General features: G+C 39.1%; 1 protein-coding gene across 4 annotated transcripts in view; it reads right to left on the bottom strand.

Annotated features, from left to right (window-relative positions):
- Window positions 1-5,134: 5,134 nt before the first annotated feature.
- The window catches only part of ALG8 (ALG8 alpha-1,3-glucosyltransferase), a 28,587-nt gene continuing 10,757 nt past the window's right edge, over window positions 5,135-22,964 (bottom strand). Inside the window, exons 3-13 of one of the 4 annotated variants that reach the window (XM_082628353.1) lie at window positions 22,556-22,749; window positions 19,383-19,492; window positions 18,095-18,162; window positions 14,406-14,532; window positions 14,041-14,144; window positions 13,114-13,234; window positions 10,746-10,844; window positions 9,410-9,515; window positions 7,635-7,732; window positions 7,237-7,309; window positions 5,135-5,873 (exon numbers count right to left, since the gene is read on the bottom strand). In XM_082628353.1, coding sequence (XP_082484479.1) covers window positions 5,642-5,873; window positions 7,237-7,309; window positions 7,635-7,732; window positions 9,410-9,515; window positions 10,746-10,844; window positions 13,114-13,234; window positions 14,041-14,144; window positions 14,406-14,532; window positions 18,095-18,162; window positions 19,383-19,492; window positions 22,556-22,749 — 1,332 coding nt within the window. In that variant the 3' untranslated portion in view covers window positions 5,135-5,641. Of the gene's footprint in view, window positions 5,874-7,236; window positions 7,310-7,634; window positions 7,733-9,409; window positions 9,550-10,745; window positions 10,886-13,113; window positions 13,235-14,040; window positions 14,145-14,405; window positions 14,533-18,094; window positions 18,163-19,382; window positions 19,493-22,555; window positions 22,750-22,964 lie in introns of all 4 variants that reach the window. The other 3 variants (XM_082628352.1, XM_082628354.1, XM_082628355.1) reach the window with 3 other exon arrangements.

Raw genomic sequence — 22,964 nt, 5'->3', positions numbered from 1 at the left:
GCTTCCTGCACTTGGGTGACTATTTCCTTTCCCATGTTAGGGAAGTTTTCAACTATAATCTCTTCAAACATTTTCTCTGGTCCTTTCTCTCTCTCTTCTCTTTCTAGGACCCCTATAATGCGAATGTTGTTGTGATTAATGTTGTCCCAGAGGTGTCTTAGGCTGTCTTCATTTCTTTTCATTCTTTTTTCTTTATTTTGTTCCACAGCAGTTAATTCCACCATTCTGTTTTGTGGTCACTTATCTGTTCTTCTGCCTCAGTTATTCTGCTATTGATTCCTTCTAGTATATTTTTCATTTCAGTTACTGTATTGTTCATCTCTGTTTGTTTGTCCTTTAATTCTTCTAGGTCTTTGTTAAACATTTCTTGCATTTTCTTGATCTTTGCCTCCATTCTTTTCCCGAGGTCCTGGATCATCTTCACTATCATTATTCTGATTTCTTTTTCTGGAAGGTTGCCTATCTCCACTCCATTTAGTTGTTTTTCTGGGGTTTTATCTTGTTCCTTCATCTGGTACATAGCCCTCTGCCTTTTCATCTTGTCTATCTTCCTGTGAATGTGGTTTTGTTCCATAGGCTGCAGGATTGTAGTTCTTCTTGCTTCTGCTGTCTGCCCTCTGGTGGATGAGGCTGTCTAAGAGGTTTGTGCAAGTTTCCTGATGGGAGGGACTTGTGGTGGGTGGAGCTGACTGTTGCTCTGGTGGGCGGAGCTCAGTAAAACTTTAATCTGCTTGACTGCTGATGGGTGGGGCTGGGTTCCCTCCCTGTTGGTTGTTTGGCCTGAGGCAACCCAATACTGGAGCCTACCTGGGCTCTTTGGTGGGGCTAAAGGCGGACTCTGGGAGGGCTCACACCAAGGAGTACTTCCCAGAACTTCTGCTGCCAGTGTCCTTGTCCCCATGGTGAAGCACTGCCACCCCCGTCTCCCCAGGAGACCCTCCAATGCTAGCAGGTAGGTCTGGTTCAGTATCCCCTGGGGTCACTGCTCCTTCTCCTGGGTCCCGATGCACACCCCACTTTGTGTGTGCCCTCCAAAAGTGGAGTCTCCATTTCCCCCAGTTCTGTTGAAGTCCTGCAATCAAATCCCAGTAGCCTTTAAAGTCTGATTCTCTAGGAATTCCTCCTCCCGTTGCTAGACTCCCAGGTTGGGAAGCCTGACGTGGGGCTTAGAACCTTCACTCCAGTGGGTGAACTTCTGTGGTGTAAGCGTTCTCCAGTCTGTGAGTCACCCACCCAGCAGTTATGGGATTTGATTTTACTGTGATTGCGCCCTTCGTACCATCTCACTGTGGCTTCTCCTTTGTCCTTGGACGTGGGTTATCTTTTTTGGTGAGTTCCAGTGTCCTCCTGTTGATGATTGTCCAGCAGCTAGTTGTGATCCTGGTGCTCTCACAAGAGGGAGTGAGAGCACATCCTTCTACTCCACCATCTTGGTTCCAATTGGAAGAATTTTAATGAACCCTGATTCTTGCATCTTCCTTTACATAGAAAAGCACTAAGGTCATTAACCTGAGATATCTGTTCTTTGTGACTTGCAGTAATCTTTCACCAAGATGTATACTTGACTGTATGTATTCCCTAGCCCAAAAGTCACATATATACTTGAATCTCCCCCTACCTCTTCAGAGCTGTTGTCTCAGAGTTACTGCGAGGCCGTTTCCTAGGCTATAATCCATGGTAACGTCCCTGAATAAAACTAAAACAACTCTTATGTTGTGTGTTTTTCTTGCAGTCAACACTCCTGAGACTGAAAAAGAATTTTTTAGTATATTTATTGACATTTCTATAAAGTGGGGATGCTGAATATGGGACTTTATTGTGAGAAACTAATGGCTATATTGATTCAGGTTTTTGGAGGTTTATAAAATTGTTCTAAGTTCAGTTGCCATTAGCACAGTAGCCCATTTCTTTTTTTTTTGGCTGCGTCAGGTCTTAGTTGCAGTGCATGGGGTCTTCGTTGCAGCACACGGGCTTCTCTCTAGTTGTGGTGCAGCGGTTCCAGGGTGCGCAGGCTCTGTAGTTTGCAGCATGCTGGCTCTCTCGTTGAGGTGCACGAGCTTGGTAGTTGAGGCGCATGAGCTCAATAGTTGTGGCGCGCGGGCTTAGTTGCCCCACGGCATGTGGGATCTTAGTTCCCCAACCAGGGATCGAACCTGCGTACCCTGCACTGGAAGGCGGATTCTTTACCACTGGACCACCAGGGAGGTCCCAGTAGCCCATTTCTTTGAAGCACGAAAAAGGGAGTAGATGGGTCAAAAGGTTTTTTTACCATGATCATACTGGAAGAGTAATTTCATCAAACTACTTAAGAGTAAAACATCTTGGGCCTCCCTGGTGGCGCAGTGGTTGAGAGTCCGCCTGCCGATGCAGGGGATACGGGTTCGTGCCCCGGTCTGGGAGGATCCCATATGCCGCGGAGCGGCTGGGCCCGTGAGCCATGGCCGCTGAGCCTGTGCGTCCGGAGCCTGTGCTCCGCAACGGGAGAGGCCACAACAGTGAGAGGCCCGCGTACAGCAAAAAAAAAAAAAAAAAAAAAAAAAGAGTAAAACATCTTTTTCAAAGGTTATATTTTAATAGAATTTTTTTTCTCCCATTAACTGCAAACAAGCTGCATGGACTATACATAGGGGGCAATTCTCTCTGACACTGAAGTGCTTCCTCCACAAAGAATAGTTTCCAGGTGGAAATCATTAACAAGGAAAACTATGACAGTGTTGGGCTGGAAAGAGTGCATCTTCCATAGTTCCCTCCCAGTTCTGGCTCTATCCCCTCAACCCAGGGAAAGATACGGTGACCAAGAATACCAAGTTCCTCCCACTTTTCTTTTCCTTCATCTTGTTAAATTTGGGTACATTGCAAATAAACTAAAAGCAGGTAAAAATTGGGCTTCTTATACATCTTGTTTAAATTTTGATAGTAACCTTTGCTTGCTCTTGACTTAATTCTAGATTTCAAAACATTGTGAAATGGCACTTTCATTTATTTAGTTAACTGCTGAAACCTAGGAATTTACTGTTGAAAACCACTCATGTTTTTGCAAAGTTTAAATACATGAATACAAAGTATAGTGCTTGGGACAGTCCCGGGCTGTAGGGAGGAAGTCTGTGTTGGCATCAACAAGCTTTTCCTCAGTCTCTGGAGCCATTGCCCTCCTGGTAATATAAGGGGTTGAATTGCTTTAAAGACTATATTTAGAGTTTGAATCCTTAAGTCAAACAAGAACTTACATGATGCCTAATATATAATAGATCAAAGCATATTTGCTTTGGTTGAAGATGCTTCAGGGCCCAGAGCCTCTGAGGCAGCTCTCAAGAACCTCCAAGGCTCTGCAGGACATTTTGGAAACCTCCACACCAGATGAACTCTCCCAGTTCTGACATCACATCACTTTGACAGTACCAACCTACAAAGCATAATTAAATTTGGCCTTGTTGAGAGGCATCCAAATTCATCTTTGTTTGTTTGTTTGCATACCAACTGGCAAAGATATGAGGAACTACACTGGGTCCCTTGTGTTACTGCTGGTGCTACTAAACATTTAGACTTTAATCATGGCCTGTGTGGTGTGCTTCATTCATTCAACTGTGCCAAAAACTGGGACTATCAAGACAAGTGTGGTCTCTGCTGTCAAACTGTTAAAGTCTCCTGAGGAAAACAGATAAACAATTATTACAGCCATTAATAGGAGAAGTAGACCCCTGGCCTCGGAGCACATGGTGGGGTACTCAATTCTCGGGGAGGGGGAGAGAAGGTAGAGGGAAAGGGCTCGTAAAAATATCAAATATTTATTTATTGGCCGCACTGCGCAGCTTGTGGGATCTTAAGTTCCCCGACCAGGGACTGAACCTGGGCCCTCAGCAGTGAAAGTGCACAGTCATAACCACAGGACCGCCAGGGAATTCCCTTAAATGATATTTATTGAACATGTAATATGTGCTAAGCAGGGTTCTAAATTTTTTGTGATTTTAGAAATGAGGACATTGAGGCAACGGATGGTTAAATAACTTGACTACAGATAAAAAAAATCATGGAGGCAAGATCTAAAATCAGGCTGTGTGATTTCAGGGACCCTACTCTTTTCTGTGTGTATGTGTGCCAGGGAATTCCCGCAGGGCCCCTACTCTTTTTTTTTTTAATATTTATTTTATTTATTTGGCTGCATTAGGTCTTTGTTGCAGCACATGGGATCTTCCTTGTGGCATGCGGGATCTTTAGTTGCAGCATGTGGAATCTTAGTTGCAGCAGGCAAACTCTTAGTTGTGGCATGTGGGTTCTAGTTCCCTGACCAGGGATCAAACCCAGGTCCCCTGCACTGGGAGCACAGAGTCTTAACCACTGAACCACCAGGGAAGCCCCAAGGCCCCTACTCTTAATCATTACACTGTATTACATTTATATTTATAGATACGGTAGCAGTGAAGTTGAATCTTGAAGAAGTTCAGACAATCAGATGATAGGGTAGAAAAGTCAGTAGAGAGAGGAAAGAAAGGAAATGGCAAGAATGAAAGGAAGCAGAAGTACGAAATAGCCGGAACACTGGGAAATCTAAGTTGTTGGGACAGCGGGAGCATAGGGTGCAAGGGGAACTGTGGTGAGGAAAACAGGCTAGAGGGGCCGTACTTCCCTCCCCCTTTGGCAAAAATCCCCATCGTTATCTCTGAATGAGACTCAAAAGAAGTCTGGGAAAATAGAGTGAATTTAAGAGATGGGATAGCTGGATTAGCATCCCAGGATTCTATTGACCTTGGTCTCTCTCTGATCTCCTTAGGGGACAATGGGTAAATAAAATGTGTGAAAGTTCCTAGTGTCAGATAGATAAATGTTAGTTGAATTTGAATGTGCAGCAGGTATTAGGCAAATGGGGGTCTTGGATAAAGTGTATGAAGTACTCTCAAGGTTGGGGGAGGACAAGACTGGGCAGCAAAAAACCCTTAAGTCTTTTCACATGAGCAAAGTTTGAGGAGTAGCCTTATCAAAATTGCAGTACTTGCTTTTAGAATAAATGAACCGTACAAGATGTCCTTAACTAATGTAAGAGTAGATGTGGTTTATAGTCTCTGCTGACAGGCCAAACAGTTCATTAAATATCCTCCCTGGCTTTGTGAGTATTGTCAATGTATAATTTCAATGAAAAAAAAATCTCCTGGAACAAGGTGTACAGAATGGGGACAGTGCACACCACTTGCTTGTGTGCATGCCAACAGGAAAATGTAGGAGCTGGAAATGATCCAAAAATTTTTTGTGCAGAAATACAAAATGGTATTTTATTTATATTTCCCTTAGCACATAATTCTAATTATGCTTTATACCCTGACAATGGTTATCATAGGCTACAGATAATCATGCTGCTGATCAGACTCCCTCCTTGCCTAGAGCAAGCAAAGCAGTCTCAATGATCTCAGACAATTTTAATAGGGGAAGGCGAGATTTGTTTCAGATGTGTTTCACTGCTTATGGAGGACAAGTGGCTTCTCACCATGGTGACAATCAGGTTGCTAAGCTGGGCAAGGCCAAGTTTAGAAGAATGGTCCTCAAACAGATTTACTGAAATGAATGGCTCATGCCACCAGCAACTTTCTTCAAGTTCTGATTAATTTCCCATGAAATAATTGCTTGGAATACATCCAAGCAGTTCCTTTATTCATTGCTTCTTTGTCTTGCCAACAGGAGGGTCAGTCAATACTGAAACATACAGTTTGAACCAAGCATATGTGATGCCCACTGCACAATACACTGAGGTCAGTAACAAAGGGATAAAGGGGTACTTCAGCTGCCAAGAGGTGAAAGGGAATACAAATTCACAGAAGACTTCCAGAGGCCCCAGGCCAAGGAGGTAGAAAGTTTCCATCCAATTAAAAAGAGGTTTTTCTTTTCTGAAGAAAAAACGAGAGGAGTCTGATTTTAGATGAGTCATTCTGCTTTTGCAAACATTTCTCAGCTAAAGCTTCTCACCTGCACTGTCGTGATGTGAAGTACAGATAAAGCTAGAGTCAAAAGAATGAATAAAATTTCACATTTAAAAAAAATGATAAAGATATATCATTACATTAACTCAACAATCCAAATTTACCCAACCATCATCTATGTTGTCACTTAGCTGAAGTTGCTGAGAGAGAATTAGCTATGCATTTGGAAGAGGAAAGGGGGCTGGATAGTGTGATATTGGAATAAGAATATGGTAAACAATATATAATTTTTTGTTTTGGTAAAATAATATAAAATTTGGTATTTTAACCATTTTAAAGTATATAATTAAGTAGTATTAAGTATATAGACAATGTTGTGTCAATATCCACTTTCAAAACATTTCAACACCCCAAAAAGAATCTCTGGAAACGTTAAGCAATAATAACTCCCTATCCAGCACCACCACTGCTCTCGCCGGTCCCCATACCTACTAATTTACCTTCTGTCTCTATGAATTTGCCTAGTCTAGATATTTCATATAAATGAAATCATACAGTATTTGTCCTTGTTGTATCTGGCTTATTGCACTTAGCCTAAGTTTTCAAGGTTCATCCATGTTGTAGTACATATCAGAGCTTCACTCCTCTTTCTGGATGACTAATATTCCATTATATGTATATATACTATTTTGTTTATCCATTCACTTGTTGATGGACATTTGGGCTATTTCTACCTTTTGGCTACTGTGAATAAAACTGCAATGAACACTGATGTACAAGTATCTGTCTGAGTCCCTGTTTTCAGTTCTTTTGGGTATATACCTAAGAGTGGAATTGCTGAGTCATACGGTTATAATTGAGTTTTCATATAATTAAGCATTTGAGGTTTCAGGAACACAATCAGATATAATCCATAGCAAGCTTTAGAAAATTATATAGGTAACATTACGTTTAGAAAAGAAAAAAATTCCACCCATAATTCTAAGATATGTAAGAATTTTTTACATATCTTTTGGTTTTAAGCATCTGTATTTATGTGGTTTTACTCATAATGCATATTTTACATTCCATTTTTTAGTTTTCATATGAAGTTTTAATTTAAGCTGGGTAGTCCCTCCTCAAATATTCCCCCAAACTAAAGCCATGACCTATGTTGCCATGTGAGAGTGATGGAATATGGGTAATTTCTCCTGCTATCTGCTGGTATTTTGTAATGTTGTGATATTACTATTAAAACTTAAACAATAAAATTTAAAAGGCTTATCAATCATTTAGGAGTAAACATTTCACAAAAGTAAATATAATTTTAAATGCACTTTTTTTAGATTACCTGAATAGAGTCTTCAGTGAGGAAATACTATAGATGGTAAACAGTAACATGAGTAAGATTTTAATGGGAAGTTCTGTTAAAAGAATAAAAAAGGACATATGACAATTAAGTTGGCAAGAGAAAGGTTTATGGTACTTATGGGAATATAAGCACAATGACACAGCTATACAGTGCTAGGAATGCTTTCTGAGCTTAACTGTGCATTTTTGTGACATGTAAAGATACTGAGAATTAGGGACATGTTGGAGGTTTTATTTAAAAGAATGGATGAGCTCTCTCTTTCTAAGAGATTTTAAGGTTGTTTAAATCAGATAGTATTGATCAGACAGTATTTATCAGTAGGCTCTGATGAACAGGCATGGCAATTAAATAGATCTCTCTTAAAAGAAGCTATTTACCTGGTGCAGTGAAGAGCAGAGGGAAGAGGGAATAATGTCCTGTTGTGGTCAGAATCAGAAAAACTGAAGCATCTCCTGCTTTTCCCACAGATAAGAGGCTAAAAATAAAAATTCTTATAATAATTCCTTAAAACATCAAATGAAGCTTATACTTGCAAATAGCTGGAATAACCTGCATCTAATATTATTTCTAGAACTGGCTTATGCATAAAATAACATACTGATCTTTGCTACAAGTCCAATTCAATTGAGAATATTAATTTTTTTAGTGGGAAACTTAAAGCAATACAAAGAAGAATGCATCACACTGAGTCATGAAACATTCAATAAAGAATCTTGCCTCTCTGAGTAACTGCCTCCTCAAAGAGAGGAATATTGTGGGATTGGGAGCTGCCTAGTGGTGGCAGCTAGAGAAACAGGATTTTATTTCCAACCCTATAGTCCTTCTCTTGGACAATGCCCCATACCTGCTGGTGTTTAATAAGAATTCTAACTAAAGACATTAGAAGTTTTTCTCTGTTTTTTTTTTTTTTTTTTAGAAGATGTTGGGGGTAGGAGTTTTTATTAATTAATTAATTTATTTTTGCTGTGTTGCGTCTTCATTTCTGTGTGAGGGCTTTCTCTAGTTGTGGCAGGCAGGGGCCACTCTTCATCGCGGTGCGCGGGCCTCTCACTATCGCGGCCTCTTGTTGCGGAGCACAGGCTCCAGACGCGCAGGCTCAGTAGTCGTGGCTCACGGGCCTAGTTGCTCCGCGGCATGTGGGATCCTCCCAGACCAGGGCTCGAACCCGTGTCCCCTGCATTAGCAGGCAGATTCTCAACCACTGCGCCACCAGGGAAGCCCTTTTCTCTATTTTTTAATTTGGAAACTCCAAGTTGCTAAATGAACCCAGACAAGCCATATACTGATCTGACAAATTTGATTAATGTTCTTTCAGAGCTTAAATGATTTCTCTCAGGATTTAAGAAAAGTCTTAAGAAAAAGGCTAATTCTATTACCATCTATCTAATTGGGTTTCAGTTGTATATAAAATGGACACAACTGCATTTAAAATGCTTTTTTTTTTTTAGCATGGCCCAGTGAAAAGATCTTAAGATTCAGCATGGTAAGATTCAGGTTTAAGTCCTAACCCTGCTATTTGCCAGCTGTGTGACTTCGGATAAGTCACTTAAACTCTGAGCCCCAGTTTCTGCAGATGTGAAGACAGGGGGTGATATCCATTTATACGAATTATCTTAAAGGTTGTTGTGAGGCTCAAAAGAAAGAGTGCAAAACAAAACAAAACAACACCCCCCACCCCAGAAAACACAACTAACAACAAAAAACAGTTCTGAACCATCGGAAGCGCTGCACGTGTTGGGTAGGTATTATTCCATAATGGACTCAATCCTTACCCTGACTAACAACGCTGAACAAGGAGCTGCGGGACCTTATTTGCACAGGTGTGATGACACCAAAGTCCATGCGTTTTCCATACTATGCTGCCATTCAACAGCCAGAAGTAACAGCCTGGTATCATGGCGCTTAATCGCTACAGTACCCCTTACCAAAAAGTGCAGGAACAATACAGGCAGTTTTGCATACCTTAGAACCTACACAGGTACAAGGATCCCAAGTCAAATAGCCCCGTTCTGTCCTGGTATAAATCTGTTCCCATGTGTCTTTGCCTTTGCCTATCCCACTGAACATGTCAAGAAGCGACAGATCAAACGGAAAACAATAGGATCACTGTGAAATATGCCAGAAGTGTTGACTGACTGAGCTATCTGCTTACCTCATTGGGAGAACTGCGAGGAGTATGGCTTTTTCATGGACGTGCCACCCAAACATGAAGGAGCTCAAGGCACAAAGAATTAGACATCGGAGAAAGCCTCTGGGCCCTTGAGGTTTAAACCAAAGACAGAAAATAGAGGGCTAGAAACAATAGGCAAAGATAAAACTTCAGTATCATTTAAAATAGGCTTTACTGAAACATTGTTCAGGTGAATATAATTTACATCATCTCTGAGAAACAGTAGCTCTTAAGACTATTCTCCATCAAACTGGGATAATTTGCTTTGTGAACAGTCCACATAAAAACAACTACTCAGAAAAAAAAAAGGCATTTGGAAATATATGTTTAACACATTAAAATTAATTCTATTCATCAAAATTAATATGAAATGATAATTAAGTTCTAGGATATCCAGTACAACTCCTAATTACACCTTCATAATTAGTTAATTAATAGTCACTGAACATATTAGTCAAACTGCAAAAGTTCATCGATATTGTGGCGCTAATAATAAATTAGATCTTAGCATATTAATAAACACCTAACTTTGTGGGCTGGAGTGTAATTTACAACAAAACCACGGCCTTCCATATGCAGCTTACAAGGCTGAAGTTTTAGGGAAAAAGTTTTAAATTCAGAACATGTGGATAAGTAGGCCAACAGAGCTTAACTACCTACCAGTACTGCCACGTAATTAAGTGGGGTCAGGTGTCTTGTGAATAGATTTGATTGTTCAGAAACCAAAATTAAAACTGAGTGTAATTAGATATGATTAAGTTATTTATGTTGAATTTTACTAAAATTGTATCATGAAATTGAGGACATCATGATCACTAACAAATAAAAACAGCTATGAATGATGCCTATAACAGCATCTGATTCATATAAGATTCTTATCTGATGCTCACACAGCCATTGTTGACTCTCTCAATTCATTATCATCGTCACAAAATATCCATGCAGTACAGACAAATTTAGAGTTTTTATCAGTTAGCCACGTATGAAAACAAAAACCTGATGTCCCTACTACACTGTCCTCTTTCTCCACAGTGTGGTCCAAGTTCCCTCCCCTGGGCTTTTCTTTCTTCCTCATCTGACAGTGAACAGATGGTCTATTAGCCTCTGGTGAGAACCTCTCTCATAGAGGCTTTACTAGTAATCCTTCCTTACAGTGTTCAAAGTTACCCTAAGAATAGGAAATGCCTCAATCTGCAGCAGGATTACAGCCATGGAATTTATCCTACAGTTGGGAAAACTTGAAAGTTAAAATTCAACCAGCCACACAAAAGAAAAGCAGAGAAAACTCAAGAAATGAGGATCACGTGTGAATTCTTACCAATATGGCAATCAGAGTGCAGATAAGGGTGGCCAAGGGTGTCACTGAGGGAAGGACTGTGTGTTGGAACTGCTGAACTAAACCACTTGTCATTGAGGCCTTGGGAATCTTGCTGGGGTCAAGAAGTTTCAGTTCTAAACCTACAGAGTAAAAAGACATTTTATTTTGTTTTGTTTTGATTAATGGCACAGCATATTTTGCCAATGAATTCCTTGAGGAAAAAAAATAAGCTACTAAATCTTAAGACTGTTTCAAGGTCAAGATTTCATTAACTCAGTCCTGCACCATTCTACCTAAAATGCCTCTAGTTTAGACTGCAGCTGTCTGTATTGGAACAGGAAACCTTGCTGATAGGCAGCATGAACAGCAATATGCTCTCACCTCTAAAACGAAGCAAGCTTTCTAAAATACAGGTCTACCATGTCACAGGCCAGCTTTGAATCCTTCCTTACCTATGGGATAAAGTCCACATTCCTAAGCACAGCACTAGTGTCTTCCATGATCTAGCCCCCTCCCACCTCTCCAGCCTCATCCACTCCACTCTGTTAAATACAGCTTGGCCACAATGAGCCGACATAACCACTCTGACACCTGTGTCCTTTTGCACAGACTACTCCCTTTGCTTAGAATGGCCTACTCACTTTGCAAAGTTAACTCCTAATTCACTTACTCATCTGAGAAAGCTCCTAACTCAGGAAGTACAGCTGATTTTCTTGTGGGTTAGGGTCTGTTATGCATGTCTCTGTGTTCACCACACTGCACTGTATCTGTATGTATGTTCATTTCCTCTACTATACTCGGTTCCTTAAAGGCAGGAATGACAATTAATTTATTTCTATCCCCAGCACATAGGAGTTTTAAATACTCACTAAATGAACCAAGTCTGAGGATAATGATGCAAGTCCCAGCCCAAAAAAGCTAACAGAACAGTCAGGGACAGTCTGAGCACCTGAATGGCCCTGTCTAATGCCATTGAAAATTAGTGAAATGTGGGAAAGGTGTAGACTACCAAAATATTTTCTATTCATTCACCTTGTCCCTTTCCCCTTCAGCCTGCTGAGTCTCTCTTAAAGCTAATAACTAACTGCCTGAAACAGAGTTGCCTAACCTGCCACTGACTTTCCATTCACGACCTCCTTGAGGAGACAGATACACAAGGTGAGGTACAACAGTTTCCTGACTCAGATAAGGCAAGCGACCCTTGTACCTCCTATCATGCTGGTTGTTTAAAGCTTTTAGAAATGTTAAGAACTTACTTTATAAGATGCCATGTACATCAAGGCTGGACTCAGTGGGTGAGCAATAATACCAAATTATGATTTCCTGTAAGTACGTAGCCAAAACAGTAATAGCAGCCACCACGCATTAAGCATCTACCATGTGCCAAGGGCTTTGTAGCCATGACTTTTTGCCCCCCTGAGGCACAGAGATCTGAGTAATGTGCCTAAGTCACACAACTAATAGGTGGAAGAATCGAACCCAGTTCTGTCTGGTTCCAAAGCCCCTGCTACTGACAGCCTAGCACTTCTTTATTGTTGCATTTGTTTCTCACACAGGTTTTTACGTTTTTAAAGGTTGTAAACAAAATCTTATGTGGCCTGCAAAGCCTAAAATATTTACTGTCTATCCCATTACAGAGAAGTTTACCTATCCTCTTGATCCTGCCATTTTCCATCAAGCTAGGCTGTATTCACAAATGAGAGGCTGTGAGTTGTTCCACAGAGTTATTTTCAGAACCATCTAAAGGTTATAAATTCTTTTTCATCACACCTCAAACTTAAAAGCATAGCCTAAGTTTTCCCTTTCTTCTCATCTCATGTTAAAATGCATGGCCATCATTTTCCTTATTGGTTCAATACCCAGAGTCACAACTTACACATTCTTCTTTCCTGCTTCTTCACATTTTTAAGTTTAAAACTAAGGCTATAACTACTGAATAACGTTTTGCTTAAGGTAAAATTACCTTTTAAAAATGTCTAAAAAGTTTATTTTTTTCCCAAGGAAAGGAGCAACAACCTCACTGCCACAAAGAGCTTTTATAAGGAATGCAGTCTGTTTTCTGCACTGAAGTCTCGGTCCCTAGAACCACTCCCCTGTTCATTCTGAAAGCTGAAACGCAGGGCTGGAGAACAAACAGCTCAGCCACATTCAAAACACAAAATAGGTTTTTCCTTTTGTCAATGTGACTAGTCCTTTCAATATTCATAGTCTAAGTAAGAAGGCTTAGGGAATTCCATGGCGGTCCAGTGGTTAGGACTCGGTGCTTTCACTGCTGGGGCCGGGTTCGATCCCTGGTCGGGGAACTAAGATCCCACAAGCCGCACAGCATAGCCAAAGAAAAAAAAAGTAAGAAGGCTTGCTACCATACCGATGATGGACAGCACTTTGTCCAAAGCGCTGTACAAAGCCCAGAAGTTTGGGGCCCAATACGCATGGCAGAGGCCCCTCTTGAAAGGGAAGAGTCGGGAAAAGACTTGAGGCAGTTGGTTCTGTTGAAAAGAGATTAAACAGTGATCAATCTTTTCTAAATTCAAAATGAGAACTAGGGTACTGTCTATGGCATAGCATGTAGAAAGTTATGAGGTCTGAGTTCTGGTTTTTGTACAAGGAAGTAGTTGTGTGATCCTGAGCAGTTCACAGAACCTCTTTTTTGTCCAACCTTCTCATCTGTTAAGTGGGACAAGATACATCAGAGTACTTTGAATACCAGTCCAATACTATTATAAGTATAATAATGGAAGAATTTATAAGGGGCAAAGGAGAACACAGACTGCAGCTTTACCAAGTTTACTGAAGAGAAGGGGACGGCAGGGAAGGCTTGATGAGAGATGCAGTGTTTCCCAATTTTAGCAGAAATTAAAACTAATTAGTTGAATTCAGCATGAGGGAAGAAATGAAAAAAGAAAAACACCTGTTGAACATCTGTAACATTCTAGGCACTTTAGAGTGTTTGCTGTCAATGAATGACTGTGAAAGCACTGTGAGTATTGATTTTAAGGTTACAAATAAAGTACAGCAAACAAGCAAATTAGCAAATATGGAAATCTGTGACTAATTATTAGCAACTCTGTGTGAGTGTGTCTGTGTGAGACATATAGTTAAACATACAAATATATGCACATACATATTTGCATAAGCACAGAAATGTCTGAAAGAATAACATCCTATCTTTGGGGAGTCATAGTGGGAAGGAGTAAAAAAGGAGTAGTTTTCCTTATTTTATATATTCCTGGCTTTATTATTTTTTTCTAAATAACAACAAACATGTATTCTTTATAACAAATAAAAGACTTACCAAGGCTAGAAAAGGACCCAACGAAAGAGCAGAAACTAGGAAAACGATTAGTCCCAGGGAAATAAGACGGAGAAAACTGAAGCTGTTCCATCGGAGGGACCCATCTACAGAAAAGGAACATTATCATTAACCAGGAGAATGGAAAGCCATAACTTATACAATATGCCCAAACTAGAAGTATCCCATGACAGTACACCAATCTTTATGACGTGGCAAGAGCAGAGAAAAATCAGAATGGGCAAAGGATTTATAGGATCAATAGCTGAGAGATACCCGTTGTGCCTCATAAAACTCTCTCACAAAGCAAGCCACCAAGTCAAGATAAAATAAAGAAAAAATAAAATAAAATGATCACTAAAACTTGCCTGGTTTATTTGCAGTGAAACAGTAAGATCGCAGTAAATATACACCGTAAGCTGGTGCTACATAGAGGTAGATGTGCTTGAAATGTAGGAGAACAGCAAAGAGAAATGCTCCTTCCATATGCCTTTTCTAGGAGATTTAAAAGGTAAATAATTCAAAATTCAGGGTAGACTAAACACAATAACGTAGTATCCTGGATTGGATTCTGGAACAGAAAAAGGATGTTAGTGGAAAAACTGGTGAAATCTGAGTGTACCAAGGTTGGTTTCTTAGTCTTGATGAATGTACCATAAGATGGTAACATTAGGGGAAAATGAGTGAGGGGGTACAGGAACTCTATTATCTTTGCAACTTTCCTGTAAAGCTAAAATTATTATTATTATTATTATTATTATTATTTTTTTTTTTTGTGGTATGCGGGCCTCTCACCGTTGTGGCCTCTCCCGCCGCGGAGCACAGGCTCCGGACGCGCAGGCTCAGCAGCCATGGCTCACGGGCCCAGCCGCTCCGCGGCATATGGGATCCTCCCAGACCGGGGCATGAACCCGCACTCCCCGCATCGGCAGGCGGACCCTCAACCACTGCGCCACCAGGGAGGCCCAGCTAAAATTATTTTAAAAAATAAAGTTTATTAAAAAATAAAAACACTGGAGACTGGTTGCACAACAGTGTGAATATACTTACCATTATTGAACTGTACATTTTTAAATGCTTAAGATAAATGGGTGAGGGGAGGAAAGAAATAGGTGAGGGAGACTAAGAGATTAAGTACAAACTTCCAGTTGAAAAATAAATGAGTCATGGGTATGAAATGTACAGTGTGGGAAATTCAATAACTATATTGTCATATCTTAGTATGGTGACAGATTGTAACTAGACTTATGTGGTGATCATTTTGAAATGGATAGAAATATTGAATCACTATGTTGTGTAAAAACTAGCAAAAACAAACAAACTCTAAGAAAAAGAGATCAGATTTGTAGTTACCAAAGGTGGGGAATGGGGGAGGGAGAACTGAATGAAGGCAGTCAAAAGGTACAAACTTCCAGCTATAAGATAAATAAGTACTAGGGATGTAATATATAACATGATAAGTATAAATAACACTACTGTATGTTACATATGAAAGTTGTAAACAGAGCAAATCCTAAGAGTTTTCATCAAAATTTTTTCCTATTTCTTTAATTTTGTATCTTTATAAGATGACAGATGTTCACTAAACTTATTGTGATAATCATTTCATGATGTATGTAAGTAAATCATTATGCTGTACACCTTAAACTGTATGTCAGTGCTGTATGTCAATTATATCTCGATAAAACTGGAAGAAAAAAATGGTTTAAGATGGTAAGTTTTATCTTACATGTATTTTACCATATTGAAAAAAAAACATGGTTTTGAAGATATACAGGCATATGTCGTTTTATTGCGATTTGCTTTACTGCGCTTCACAGATACTGTGTTTTTTACAAATTGAAGTTTGTGGCAGCCCTGCGTTGAGCAAGTCTATTGGCGACACTTTTCCAACAGCATTTGCTCACTTTCTGTCTCCATGCTACATTTTGGTAATTCTTGCAATATTTCAAACTTTTTCATTATCACTATGCTTGTTATGGTGATCTGTGATCAGTGATCTTTGAGGTTACTACTACAACTCACTGAAGGCTCAGATGATGGTTAGCATTTTTTAGTAATAAAGTATTTTTAAATTAAGGTATGTACATTTTTTTAGACAATGCTATTGCACACTTAACGGACTATAGTATAGTGTACACATAACTTTTATATACACTGGGAAACCAAAAATTTCACATGACTAGTTTTATTGCAACATTTGCTTTATCGTGGTGGTCTGGAACTGAACCTACAATATTTCTGAGGTCTGCCTGTATTTGGAAATACTTAACAAATGAAATATGATGTCTGGGATGTGTTTCAAAATAATCCTCTGTGTGTGTGTGTTTAGATCACTGTACTATTTTCTCCATTTTTGTATATAATTTAAAATTTCTATAATAAAAAGGTTTAAATGTAATATAAGGAGAACAGAGGCAAGTGATTCCAGCCAGCTTTAATACTGAGCCTAGTCGGTTCATAAATTCATTATTTCAACAAATATTTATTAAGTACTAAGTTTGATGCTGAAGTACAAGATACATCATCATAACAACACACTACTAATTCTCCTTAAGGAACCTAGGGAAGTTAATTATCTTCACCCTCTTATAGTTATACAATAGCTGGAGTTGATTTCCAGAGAGGACCTGGGAATAAGAGTACCAATGATTACACGTAAATCTATGCTAACAAAGAATCACTTAAATCTTGTATTACACATTAGGTAACATAAACTACAATCAGGCTGAAGGCACCAAGTATTGTGTCAATAGTACTAGATCTAACAAACTACCTAGGAGAATTAAAGGCATTCTGATTTAGGAAAAAAAAAAACCCTCTAAACTGAGTTGACTATAACTAAAGAAGTCTGCATTCTACCTACCTCACAGGAATTTTGGAAGGATCAAATGAGATAATGGTCCTGGGGTCCTGGGGTTTGGAAGGATCAAATGAGAAACTGCCAAAGGGAACGTGAAAGGCCAAGTTCCTCCTTTCACTGTCTCATCAGGTGTGGTCTGGAATACATGCGTTAGGAATGATAAGGCAAAAACAATGGGATGCTTCCAAATCTCTCCACCGGTTTTATTATTTATTTAAGATTCAGAGAAAGTCTAGCTGGTTCTATAGCTAAAGTTTAGTTCATCTGTTCAACAACCATCCAACATTCATTTATTGAACACCAATTATGATCCACATTATACCACATAAAAAGTATAATGTGGCTTTTTATGGTTAAAAGAAAAAAACTTATCCAGGCATTTATAGTTGCCAAAGAACTTTAAAGTAGATTATTGAATTTGATCTTTCCAAAGTCCCTGTGAGGTAGGTGGCCCCATCTTATAAACAGAATGTATCAGGGATAAATTTTATTTTATGGATGAGAAAACTGAGGCTGAGAGGGTTGATGGTTGCCTTGGGTTAATGGTTCCCAAACCTGATGGTGTATCAAAACTCCCTGGATATTCCTAAAACCCAGTCCCAGAGATTCTGATTCAGTGTACAGAGGAGTGTCCCAGAAATCTGAATTATCCGCTTTCCTCCTCTATGAAAGGAGGAAACTTTTCACAACTTCACAGAATAGTTACAAGGTTTACTCAATAATATATTATATATAACATACCCAATCTGAAGCAGCCAATGCTTTTGAATAACCCCTGTCTGAGTCACACAGCTTATTAGGGTTATTCAGGATTTCAACTCAGGTCTTCTGGTTCCAAATTCCATACCTTCCATTACACTATGCTACATGCTGCTGATGGTTAAAGCCCCACCATCACAGTTACTACATAGTATAAACTGCTGAAGATTTCATTCCTGGATAAATGATCCCAACCAAATATAGAAACTCAAGTTTATTTTAGGCCTGCCACACTCTAACAAGTTTTTAGAGTATAATTTTCTCATCTGTAAAATGGAGAAAAGTATTATTAAAAGAGAAGATGGAACTTGTGAGAAACACTCAATAAAAGTGTCTATAGCACTTGGCAACTCAAAACAGTTGGTCAAATAAACTTACCTATCACCTTTACAAGCTAAAAACCAAACTAATATAATTAGTCTATTTTGTGTTTACCTGAAATAATCGTGCAATAGAGAGTAGCATTAATCCAGATAAAAAACCATTGTACTGGAAATGAATATCTGGACTTAGGTCAAGGAAAGAAAACAGAGGATGCCAATTTCACAATGAACTGTGCCAGCAGACTAAGTATAAAAATTGCAAATGCTTCCTTTATAGGTAAATTAAAGACAAAAATATTACTACCAGTTTGGACTTTTCATAAAAGTGTTTTCTATAAACAGCCAAATCCTGGACAAACTTTCAAATTAAAATTTATGTTTAAGAAGAAAACCAGGAAACTTCCCCATATTTTCTGTACCTTAAAGAGCCAGCAACTAAAGGAGTTTTTTGTTTTGTTTTGCGTTTTAGAATCAGGGATAAGAAAGGAAGGGACCTAACAGCTACTGATGGCTACTGCATGTAGCATTCCATTGTTTATAGTACACATACAGTGAACCTGTGAGGTAGTTAGAGCTCAGAGCATTAACCCACTCATGGCCTAACACTACTTGGATTTCATAACTGAGATTCAAGACCAGGTCAGACTTAAACCGAAGTCTCGGTGTTTTCTTCCACACCTGGCTACCTCTATGAAAACTGTAGAAATTCGGCTTCTATCATTCGGATTTTAGTTACATTCAGGAACCCCCCCCCCACTTTTTCTTTTAAGATTTTTTTGATGTGGACCATTTTTAAAGTCTTTGTTGAATTTGTTACAATATTGCTTCTGTTTTATGTTTTGGTTTTATGGCCACAAGGCATGTGGGATCTCAGCTCCCCATGGCAGAGATCAAACCCGCACCCCCTGCATTGGAAGGCGAAGTCTTAACCACTGGACTGCCAGGGAAGTCCCCCATTCAGACCCTTTGGATTTAAGAGCTTTGCCTATTGATATGTCATAAGCCAAGATGGCAGAAAAGCATGAAGGCCTGTCTGTTTCCATATGGACACTGTGATACGCCGTTTCCTATAAAAGGTATTTAGAATAATGTGTTATAAACTATTTAAGATATGAGTATTAGATTAATCTAAAGACAGTTAACAAGTCCCAGTATATTGCTTTACTGGCAGTTTAACTGGTTCTTGCACGTCACCACTAACTTTTCAGGGACAAAGTGCTCTAACAACCAGAGTCTGATAAAGTTGGGCAGAGACCACAGTTTGGGGAACTGACTAACCCACCCCACATCCACTTTCAAAAGCAGCTCACATTTCAGAATCACCATTACAGAAAGAATTAATCTTATACTTAGTATATATCAAATAAGTAAGGGAACAGTACATAAAACATCAAGGATACGGTCTACAATTAACAACCCGAAGTTCCACAGCAGTAATACTGATAGAATAAACTTTGGCTTCTCTGTAAGTTCTTTGCCTGCTTTTTTCCCATCAATGCATTTACAGCACCTATATTGGAACACGAGGAAAGAATCAGAAACAAATTTAATCTTCATTAGAACACCATAATACTTCTTCAGAGTACACTCTGATACACTCTGATGCATTTGATTAGCCATTCCTGATAAAGTGTCCATGCCATTCTTTTTTTTTTTAATGTGGAACTATTTTATTTTGAAAATGATGATTAAAAAGTGACACTGAGGCTGAATAGCAGTCAGAAAACACAGGTTTATATCAACCCAAATATGAAGAAAAAAAAAAAGGAAGAAAGAGATGGAAGAATGAAGGAGAGAAAGGATGAAGGAAATGAAGCTAGTATTTATGGAGTACTCAGTGCATGCTAGATGCTTTCATTCAGAGTGTTAAATTTACTTCTCAAGGACCATGGGAGGTTTTTTTTAAAAAAGGAGGAAAGGGACTCCAAGAGAATTTCTTGTAGTCCTTCAATATGACTGCACCCAAATCACAGCTCTAATGTTGCCAGTTATTAATAGGGAGGAAAAAGAAAGGTGATGGAGTCCAGTTCTGGTGATGCTGACAATTTTCCAATTAAGGTGCCCTTAGGTGTCACCTCTCCCAAGAAATTCCAGTGGGTTGGAAAAATTTTAGTTGCTTCCCTGTCAGTTTATTAGATTAGACACAGGGATTGTGTCCATGCCATTCTTGACTGTTTAAAAAGGTGGTAGCAGAAAGAAAGGCCTCAGGGCCAGTTCCATGTCTCTTTCTCAGCTATGCTGATTTGAAACAAAAGTCTTCATTTTTTTTTTTTTTTGAAAACAAAGTCTTCATTTAATAAAGCAAACAAACAAACAATAAAACCATCCACCAAAAACCCAAATGTAAGGATTTTGAAAATTGAGAGGGCACACACTATTTTAGTCCTTAAAACTAAAAAATGCAGACCAGAATGATATAGCATTCCAAATTATATATTACGATACCAGCCAAGTTAAGAATAGACCTGTGAGGACTTCCCTGGTGGCGCAGTGGTTAAGAATCTGCCTGCCAATGCAGGGGACACAGGTTTGATCCCTGGTCTGGGAAGATCCCACATGCCGTGGAGCAACTAAGCCCGTGTACCACAACCACTGAGCCCATGCGCCACAACTACTGAAGCCCGTGCACCCTAGAGCCTGAGCCCTGCAACTACTGAGACCATGTGCTGCAACTACTGAAGCCCACGCGCTCTAGGGCCCACGTGCCACAACTACAGAGCCCACGTGCTGCAACTACTGAAGCCTGCACGCCTAAAGCCCATGCACCGCGACAAGAGGAGTCACTGCAATGAGAAGCCCGCGCACCACAACGAAGAGTAGCCCTCTCCCGCAGCAACTAGAGAAAGCCTGTGTGCAGCAACGAAGACCCAATGCAGCCAAAAATAAATAAAATTAAAAAAATATATATATTAGAAAAAGAAAAAAAGAATAGACCTGTGATAGTTTGGGAGAGGGTGGTGGAGGGAATTGAAAAAAAAAAAAAAAGAATAGAGCCACAAACCTGCAGCTCTTGATTGCCCAAATAATTTTAAAAACTCCTATGAAAAAATGTATGTTATTTAAAGGTAGAGATATAGTAATTAAGTGACAATACCAGGTGATAAAACAGTATGATGCCATTTTATTTTATAAAAATTAAATTCAGATACAGGAAAGAGGCTGAAATAATATGCACCAAAATGTTGATAGTGACAGCTGTAAGTGCAGGATTATGGGTCATTTTTACTTTGTGTGTATGTATAATTGCTTTCTGTTTTCCAAAATTTTGACAATGAAAAGGATGTATTATTCTATAAAAAGATTAAAAAGAAATGTGTTTCATTTGAGTATCAGCAAATTCTAAACCAAAGAAATCTAAAATCAAAAGAAGACATAATAAAGATGCAACTAAATAGGGGTTAGCAAAAGGTGTCCTGCTTTTCCTCCATGGAGCCTCAGTTTCCTCATAAATAGAGATAGTAACCTTACAGGGTAATTGAGAAAATTAAGTAAGTTACTAATCTATACAAAGTGCCTTGCTCCAGATTTTTATCTTACTTAACTGTTCCCTCTACGTTGTACATGGAAATGAATTCTACTCCCTCTCTCTGCCTGTATACACTTTCCCTGAGAGTGTGAATTTAAACATTTTGAGTTAAAAGGAGTACATTTACATATCACCTTCCCTTTCAACTCTTGCCAGGTCATAAAGAGAATGAAGGTCAGGGTGCCAAATAGCAGTTATTCCATGAAAATGAGCAGGGGTTAAAACATCCCCAAGGGACTCTTTACTGAATGGGGCAAGAGTTCAGTCTAGAAGGCCTCACAAACAGAAATGATCTATTTATGACAAAGGTCATTGAATGGACACCAGTTACTGCTCTGTCACAATCACACCAGCAGGCTTAAGTATTAGGACAGAATAGAAACCAATATTAACTGGGAAATCACTACTTGGAAGTCACTGTGCACAATATTCTATGTACGTGTATTCACCTACTTAAAAGTAACTTATAAGTAAAATATGCAAAACATAAAAATATAAAATATAAACATAACTTAAAATTAGTGATGAGTCTTCATGAAGCAAAGAATCCAGAGACTACAGCTGAAAGCACTTAGTAAGATTTCTTGAGTTTACTACAATGGAAACTCCATTGGTGGTTAGCATTATGCATATGTATGCATGAGTGTGCTGTGCTGTATGTAGGTATGCATATCCCAAAGAATAGGGTAGGTCATGGCAGCCTCTGGTAGTCTGCTACAAGGAAGGAAAGAGAAGCATGTAGAGCCACTTTGGGCAGGAGAAACGGTCCTGGAACTCTACTTGGGACTACTTTTCACAACATTCACAATGTCTTGTTCTACCTCTAACTTGTAACCCCACCTTAGCCCCCATTTTCTTCCACAAGATTCAGCTAGACTGCTCGCTGTAATTACTCATTGTGAAGTTTGAAACACAACCATTTTGGACTGTTCTAGCATTTGCTATTATATGAACTTTGTTTGCCCCAAATGAGGAACAAGTTAATACTATTTAATACTATAATATTTCCTCAACACCTTCCACAGGAAATGACATTCTCAGACTTACTCATGGACAGCATACACAAAGAGTGTATCTGTAAAGATGACAGAAAATCTCTGGAAGAGTAAGGTCCTTGAGCTGCAGTAATTCAGATTACGGACATTCAGCATCTCTTGATCAAAATATTTGGCAACGTGTGACAGCGCATACTCAAACCACGCAAAAAAGGGGGGGTAATCCAAGGTCCACTCTGAAGTTGCCTGTGGTAAAAATTGAAGATAGAACATATCCTAAGTAACTGAATAAATAAAGAAGGTGCAAAGGTTGGAAATTTTCATTCTCTCATCTTTAAAAAAAAACACATGATGAAATTATACTTAAAATATGCCATAAATAGAAAATTTTCTGTTAAGACTGAGCAGAACACCAATAACCTAAGTTATTTAATACAGTCTTCAATTTCCTTAGAGTCAAC

This window comes from Mesoplodon mirus (assembly GCF_964341445.2).
Source record: "Mesoplodon mirus genome assembly, chromosome: 7".
Lineage (NCBI taxonomy): Eukaryota > Metazoa > Chordata > Mammalia > Artiodactyla > Ziphiidae > Mesoplodon > Mesoplodon mirus.
This window is presented reverse-complemented; position numbering and strand designations above follow the sequence as displayed.